Below are 7,770 nucleotides of genomic sequence, written 5' to 3'. Positions count from 1 at the left end.
ATCCTAAGTTTTGGGCTAATATCCACTTATCAGTGAATACATATTGTGTGAGTTCCTTTGTGATTGTGTTACCTCACTCAAGATGATGCCCTCCACCCTTCCTCTTTCTTCCTTTGTTCCTTCTTTTCTTTTTCTATCTTTGTCTTTTTAGTTTTTCTTCTTTTTCATTGAAACAGAAAGCACTAGGTGTCTAGCAGATCATTGTCTAAGGTCTAAAATTAAGACGAAATTCTTATACATGAGAGTTTCATTCAAACTTTGAACTCCTTCATTCTAGTTTCCACAGTGGTAATGTGTTTTCAGAAAAAAACTTCATTCAGGAATCAAGATGAAATAGAGAGCAGCTGTATGGTGAGCAGAGCTGGGTATTGCGATAATGAGGAGCACACACTGGGGCTTCCTGCATCAGGGTAAGGGAGACAAGGACAGTGACATTGAATGATGGGATCTGGGACAGCAGGGAGATACTGGGTGTCTATCAGAGAGAAAGCTGTGTGTGCACACATATGTACATATACATACATATATAAAATTAATGGTATATGCATCATATATATAAGACATATATGATATATACATATATCTGTAATTCCATTTTAGTTTCAGTCTAACACATTGAAGCCCATATAATATATTTGTCAGCCATAAATTCTTATTGAATATTGAATTCAGTGATTAGTCTTTCATGCCCAATGTGTCTAATGGCATAGATGTTCAGTTACTTGTGACAGACAGCAAGGGTTCTCAGTCCCTCAACTATCTGTACTTTCCCATTAACACTTTCTTCTTTCCTGAGGTGTTGGTTTCATGTTTGATGTCTCCAATTCTGTTCTCTACACTCGTAGAAAGAAAACCTTGATGCTGGTTTGTGGCACTGAGTCAAAAATATGATGTCGATGGAAATGAAAGCTGAAACAGGAACTGATGTGTCATCTAAAGGACAAAGTAGTAGCAAAAATGTTAGGTACTAAGATGATAAGGACAAGCTTTATGGCCATTAATAAGATAATGTTATGAAAGTGACTATACTTTCTGGTGATCAATGTAATCCACATAACACTTTCAGTAAAATTAATCTCAGAAGTGTCATTTTAAAAATACATTTGGAGCCATGAATATAACAAAGAATGAAAGCAGTGCTGTGTTCATACTGTCACAATACCTGATTTGAAATTAGAGCTTACATTATAGAGAGGGTTCCCGCACAGGCCAACACTTACCACAGATCCCTATCGCAGTCCAAGCTAGTGAACAGAGAGACTCACAACTGGTCACTGACAGAAAATAAAGGGATGATTTCTTGGCCTCTAGGATCATTGAAGAAGAGGGAGTAGAAGAATTGGAAGAGCAAGAGGCAGTGTGGATGACTGCAGCAAAGCTATGTTCTTAGACACAAGAGGGTAGTTATTCATGTGAACTGAGAGTGGCTATGACTGAATGAACAAGACCAAGACAGACAAAACATCAGCTTGGAAAATAGAGGCAATTCCACCTCCAGTTGAGGAACTATGTCAACTGATGAGTGTTGGGAGAACAAGATTCAGGTATCCTCAGGAAGGGGCTCAGAGAGCAGCTACCCATGCTCCACAAGCTGGTGGTGTACCCTGCTCAAAGAAGATGAAGCAAAAGTAGCAGGATAAGAATGATGGTGAGGAGGAGAAGCAGGAAGAGGAGGAAGAGGAGGAGGAGGAGAGTGAAGAACAGTAACAGACCAAGAAGTAGAAAATGGGATGAAGCAAGGTCCAGGAAACAGAGAAGGAAGAGTGGTGTTTCAAAGGGTAATTTTAGAGTCATTTCACTTTTCTGGTGGGAATTATTCCCAGGACTGGTTTATGAGGCTATTATGAGTGGTGTTTATTCCCAGTTTCTTCTTCTTTTGCTTTTCTCTGCTTTATCGGCAGGCTACTCATTTTTCTTGATCTCTTCTCTGTTACTTTACATGATCTCATTCATATTTAGAACCCAAAACAATTAAGCTCATTAATGATGAAAGTAGATGATTGGTATGACATCCGGGAAATTAGATGCTGAATTGATCCAGGGAATATTTGGTCAAAGTGGAATAAGGAATATGACAGGAACAAGATTCTCTTTCTCTCTACTGCACAGAATGCTGTCTATACATCCAGAAGAATACTGCATACTGGAAAGAAAATATAAAAATATGTAAGGATTGTCTAAATACTGTGCAGTGTATGTGTCTATCTTCTCTGATATTTGGAAACTGTTCATTTGTACAATATTTATAGTGTAGGCTTTAATGTTAAAAATATTTGATAATGTTACAGATAGCAAATTAACTAATTCAAAGTGTCTTCTAAAGCAAATTTATTTGAATATAAAATAAGTTTAACAGAAATGATAATTTGTATTATGAAAAAAATATGAGATTGAAAGATTTAATATAAATACCTTAAATTATATTAATAGCATAAATAAATAAATAAATAAATAAATAAATAAATAACAAATAGGTGCGGATACAGGCATGGATTTACATACTGAAAGTAACTGCTCAACATTGTGAAACAATAGGCAGGTTGATTGTATTCATACTGAAGGTAATGAGAGTTTTAAAAGGAGAGCTTATAAAGTGAGATGCAGTGTTCTAGTCCAGGGGAGGTCTCTCCACACTTTGTCTCAGGACTCAAGCCTTCTCTTCACTCAGTCTTGCCAGCAAGTTAACTGAGGAAGACAGGGCTCTCCAGACTTCTGCTCTGACCACTTCCCAGGCACAGAGGCTGTGTTTCTTCTCTCTCAGGTACACAGTGATCCTGTGGAAGTATGTCCTCACAGCCAGCAGGGAGTCTTCCTGGGCCAGGGGAAGTTCCTGCACCCCCACCTCCTGCATCAGACAGCCTTGCAGGTCATTGAGCTGCTGATGGACATCATTGCAGAATGAGTCTAGGAGGGTTGCATTCCAAGCAGCAGATGAAGCCTTTGATGTGAAGAGGTTCAAGATCTGCTGAGAAAGATCTCGCAGCACAGGGATGGCTTGAGCCTTCTGGATCTGCTGGTTATCCACCTTCTCCAAGGGGAATCCAAAGTCCTTCCTGTCCTTCAGGCAGGAAAGAGGGGGGATCCTCCTCATCTGTGCCAGAACCTTCAAGGCCCTCTTGTTCCTGAGGTTATAAGTGTGAGGCAGGTCACATCCTAGAGAACAGGTTGACCAGTGGCTCATCACTATCAGGATCATGAGGAAAGCACAGAGCCTAGCCATTGTGGGTCTTGCAGATGCTGATGGCTCTCTGAGCTGTGTGTTTGAGTCTTCTCCTCCAGGTTCTCTGATAAGCCTGCTGTGTGCATCTATCTTAAATAGAGACAAACACAAGTTTCTCCTTTCTAAATACCCTCCCCTTGCTTCCCAATTCTCTTTTCGCTTTCTTTACTTCACTCTCTACTTGTGTCTGGGCTTTTTTCCACCCTCAGGCATGTGGGTTCCATCATTGCTTTCTCTTTCACTGCTGCCCTCAGAAAGCTACTCTACAGGGTTTCTCTTTAAATTAGACTTGAATGGTCGTTAACCACTACTCCACAGATATACATTCTCTGTGAGAAATTTACACATCTATTGCAAACACAAAATTTCCTCTATGATTGTATTTAAGTTACTGTAATTCATTTTACAATTATTTTATTTTATTTATACCATTTACATAAATATTTGTGTCAAAAAGTAAAGTATAATGGAAAATGTTTCTAAGGTAGAAGTATTGTTGTGGCCTGGACGTGGTGCTGCACAGTTTAATCTCAGAAGAGGCAGTTGGGTGTCTGAGTTCAAGGCAAGCCTAGTCTACAGAGCAAGTTCCAGGACTATGAGGACCTCACAGAAAACCCTGTGTCTACAAAAATCATACTGATGTAATAATACATACTGATGTAATTATTCAAAATTTTCAATTTTTAGAGGCTAAAAATTAAGTTATTTTCTTCATATTACCTTCACTAACTCCAATATTAATTTTCATAAAAGATTAGTTATGCCATCACTGTATATTAGCTATTTATCCTATAATTTTCATGGTATCCTGAGGGCTATGTATGCAAAAATCAAACACGCTGTATTTGATTTCTGGAACACAGGGATGCAGTAGACAACCAAGGCCTGTATGGTGGCCTCTGGCCGCCATATCCATAACTAGGCAAGCTTGTGCCTGCCTACACACGTTCTGTGTGCCACTCTGTCTCAGCATGTGTCTGCCTCTCGTTCTCTCGTTCTCTCATTCTCTCTCTCTCACACACACACACATACACACACACAAATCACACATTTACACACACTCACTCATCATGAATATGCATACACACAGACACACTCTTATATAAAGATGCACAGAAATATACAAACACATTCACACAATACACACATAGCCACAACCCACACACACATACTCACAGAGATAAGCATTCTCATCCACAAATGCACACACATACTCACACTCATAAAGAGACACACAAATAGACATTCTCACATGTATATGCATACACATACTCACACAGAGACATAGACACGAATATGCACACATGTACAAACATACACATACATCCGTACATATACTCACAGACTCACACATACATACATTCCCATAATACTTATACACATAAAAACTCCCCATTCATTCACACATATTCTCTCATATAAGACAGTTTTCAAGATATGAACACACACTAGACAAATATTTAAACACACATAGACACATGTATAGATTTCACCATAAACATATGCCATCATTCAAACAAACACTCACACAGACACATACACACATGCAAAAATTCCCACACATTCTCACAAACTCTCACAAACCTTTGCATACACACAGTCACATTCTACTATAACACAACACACACAGAAACTTATGTACATGTTCATGTACAGACATACATATGTATACACTTATACAAACTCACATGCATACATACTCAAATGTATACAAACACACACATATACAGGCACACATGCAGTTAAACATAAACGGAGTGACAATCAGACACATGTACACACATGCATATATATATATATATATATACACAGATAAACACATGCACACACACACACACATTCACACAGACAGAGAGACATTCACACACACACACACACACACAAGAGTAATAAGATATTTAAAATCTCAAAACTTACATTTTCATTTATTTTGTCTCATAACCTTAGACCATTAACACCATGGATTTCTGAATCCGTTGCATAGTTGGAAGACTGTGTGTCTCAAGAGTTTACTCATTTCATAGTCTGCAAGATGCAGACAGGGAAAGTTTGTCCTTAGGATGAACCCCCCTAACCGTCCTCCAGCAAAACCTCACTACCTAATAGTCTGCTCATCTGAAATAATCAATGGGTTTTCATTGATAAAGTTTGTTCCTGGAGGATACATTGAATGCTCCAGTGCCCTGTGAGTAGTGCTTCCCTGAGTACCAACCTCCAACATGTGGAACCCCAGTGACGTTTTGCATCCAAGCCAAAACATACAGATAAGTATCTGAACTTTGTATTTATTTTTTAAGTATAGAATAGAGTTTATTTAAGGCATGGGGAGGGGAGTTAAGAGGGGAGCAGAGGCAGAGAAAGGCAGAGAGAAGGAGAGAGTAGAGGCCGGCCATGACCATGAGGAGAGAGGGGGTAAGGGAATGGGGAGAGAGGGGGAGCGAGGGGGCAAGACGCAAGAGGCAAGGGAGAGAAGCAGGAGTAAGACTGAACTTTGTATTTCAAATGCTTGACATCTCACACTCTATGCCATGAGTACTATTAAAGCCACACAAATCAACATGCAATGTTTATAATTATGCTCAGGATACTGTAGTATCAGTCAGAACTATACACACTGTTCTTATCAAATCCCAGTAGAAGCAGTTCTAGCTTCTCTGCACCGCCTCACAGCAGAAAGGGATCTGCACAGTCATTTCTTTGTACTGCAGATTTCAAAGTCTTTGCACTCATGTTGAAAGATAGAAATAGATTGAGTTTATTTAGTGGCAACAATACGTGTTCTATGTATGGTTTTATATATTTAAAAAGCCCTTCTCTGTAGGAGAATATTAGAGTTACTATTTTCTTTTTTTTTCCATTTTTTTTATTGGGGCCTGGCAAACACAGAAGTGGATGCTCACAGTCAGCTATTGGATGGATCACAGGGCCCCCAATGGAGGAGCTAGGGAAAGTACTCAAGGAGCTGAAGGGATCTGCAATCCTATAGGTTGAACAACAATATGAACTAACCAATACCCCACCCCCACCCCTGAGCTCGTGTCTCTAGCTGCATATGAATCAGAAGATGGCCTTGTCGGCCATCAGTGGAAAGAGAGGCCCATTGGTCGTGCAAACTTTATAGAGTTACTATTTTCATTGTGGAAAAAAATTGTATCTAACTGGAATAATTTGCTTTTGTGTTGTTGATAGAAAATTTTAGTTTTTTCTACTTTCAGAGCACACACGGTGTCAGACACTTGGTGACTATGTTTCCTCATCTTTCTATGTCTGCTAACCTTGGAAATTATTTCCTTGGCTTTGCAGAGCTTTCTCAGTGCCCTTCCATCTACTGGGTCTCCATAGCCTTCTAATGCCTCTGACTTGGAATCTTAAATCAGAAAGTCTGCTTTTCTGTCATTCCTGTGGATCCACATAGATGTCTGAAGTGTAATTATCAACTGATTAGGAAGATGAAAGAAATGCAGGAATGTTCATAGGGCTAGTATAGAGAGAACAGGATCCTTTAGCTTGTATCTCTGTCTGAAAGTCCATTACTCCTTCCTTGAGAGAATATAGCATTCACACTTACACAAACACACACCAGGCAGTGACTGAGCAGAACCTTCACAGCACAGGGTCTCCTCAGGATGGAAAACCAGATGGTGCTTTTCCTCTTTACTCTCACAGGTGACTCATTACAGACGAAGTGGTTTCTCTGACATCTTTCTCTCTCTAAGAAACAAACTCCTGTTGGTCACATGGCCGTGCTTCACTGATCCCTCAAAGTCAGGATCAATGAGAACACTCCCTTTCTGCCCACAACTTCTGTAGTGTGGTCTGCAGTGTCCTTCAACAACTAACTGACCCTCAGTACTGGTTCTTCCTTAGGGTGGATGTGTGTAGGGAGATGACCAGGGCCTACCTGGACTTTTGGGGTTTGAGCTGAGGTGAAACACAGAGTTGAGCAAAGGCTGTAGACCAAATGATCCATGGCCTTATAATCTTACTTTTTATGCTTTGTTAAGCTTTGGTTTCTTTTTCTTTAACTCTCTGGGATTTATTGAATGCTGTATCTTTATTATACAAATCTCTGTGCTTTATGAAATTCTGTATCTGAATTTTTAACTCTCAGTGCTTTATTAAACTTGGCGATTTACCTCATTATTACTGTTCTGTGCTTAAATAAGGACTGAAAACTCTCTATTAACTGTTACTGCTTTGTGTGTCAATAAGCGCTAAAACTTAACTATTTATGCTTAAATAAGCCCTGGGGAAACTTAACTGTCTTTCTCTTATTATTTGTGCTTAAATAAGTGCTGACATCTGATGGTTAACACATGCTGCTTAGCAGCAGGGAATTAAGTAAAAGGATTTATTGCTTAGAGCTCCTTTCTTTGTCAAGTAAGCCAGGAGCCTCTCACAGGCAAGGCAGGAGACTGAGAGCTAGTTACTCTTTTTGAACCAGAGAGAAAAAGGAAAGAAAAGAAGTCACTCATATATCACACACATCACACAAATACTTGCGCGCACGCACAGAGAGAGAGAGAGAGAGAGAGAGAGAGAGAGAGAGA

The 7,770-nt window shown here is 39.5% G+C and overlaps 1 protein-coding gene across 1 annotated transcript; it reads right to left on the bottom strand.

Annotated features, from left to right (window-relative positions):
• Positions 1–2,619: 2,619 nt before the first annotated feature.
• LOC110292605 (interferon alpha-11) lies at positions 2,620–3,254 on the bottom strand. The gene has a single exon (XM_021160030.1). It carries the CDS (start codon positions 3,218–3,220, stop codon positions 2,648–2,650), a length of 573 nt encoding a protein of 190 aa, XP_021015689.1. The 5' UTR covers positions 3,221–3,254; the 3' UTR covers positions 2,620–2,647.
• Positions 3,255–7,770: the final 4,516 nt, after the last annotated feature.

This window comes from Mus caroli, chromosome 4 (genome assembly GCF_900094665.2).
Source record: "Mus caroli chromosome 4, CAROLI_EIJ_v1.1, whole genome shotgun sequence".
Classification (NCBI taxonomy): domain Eukaryota; kingdom Metazoa; phylum Chordata; class Mammalia; order Rodentia; family Muridae; genus Mus; species Mus caroli.
This window is presented reverse-complemented; position numbering and strand designations above follow the sequence as displayed.

Excerpts from the sequence above, each read along its gene's own strand:
- LOC110292605 (XM_021160030.1), bottom strand. The coding sequence starts at position 3,220 with ATGGCTAGGCTCTGTGCTTTCCTCATGATCCTGATAGTGATGAGCCAC.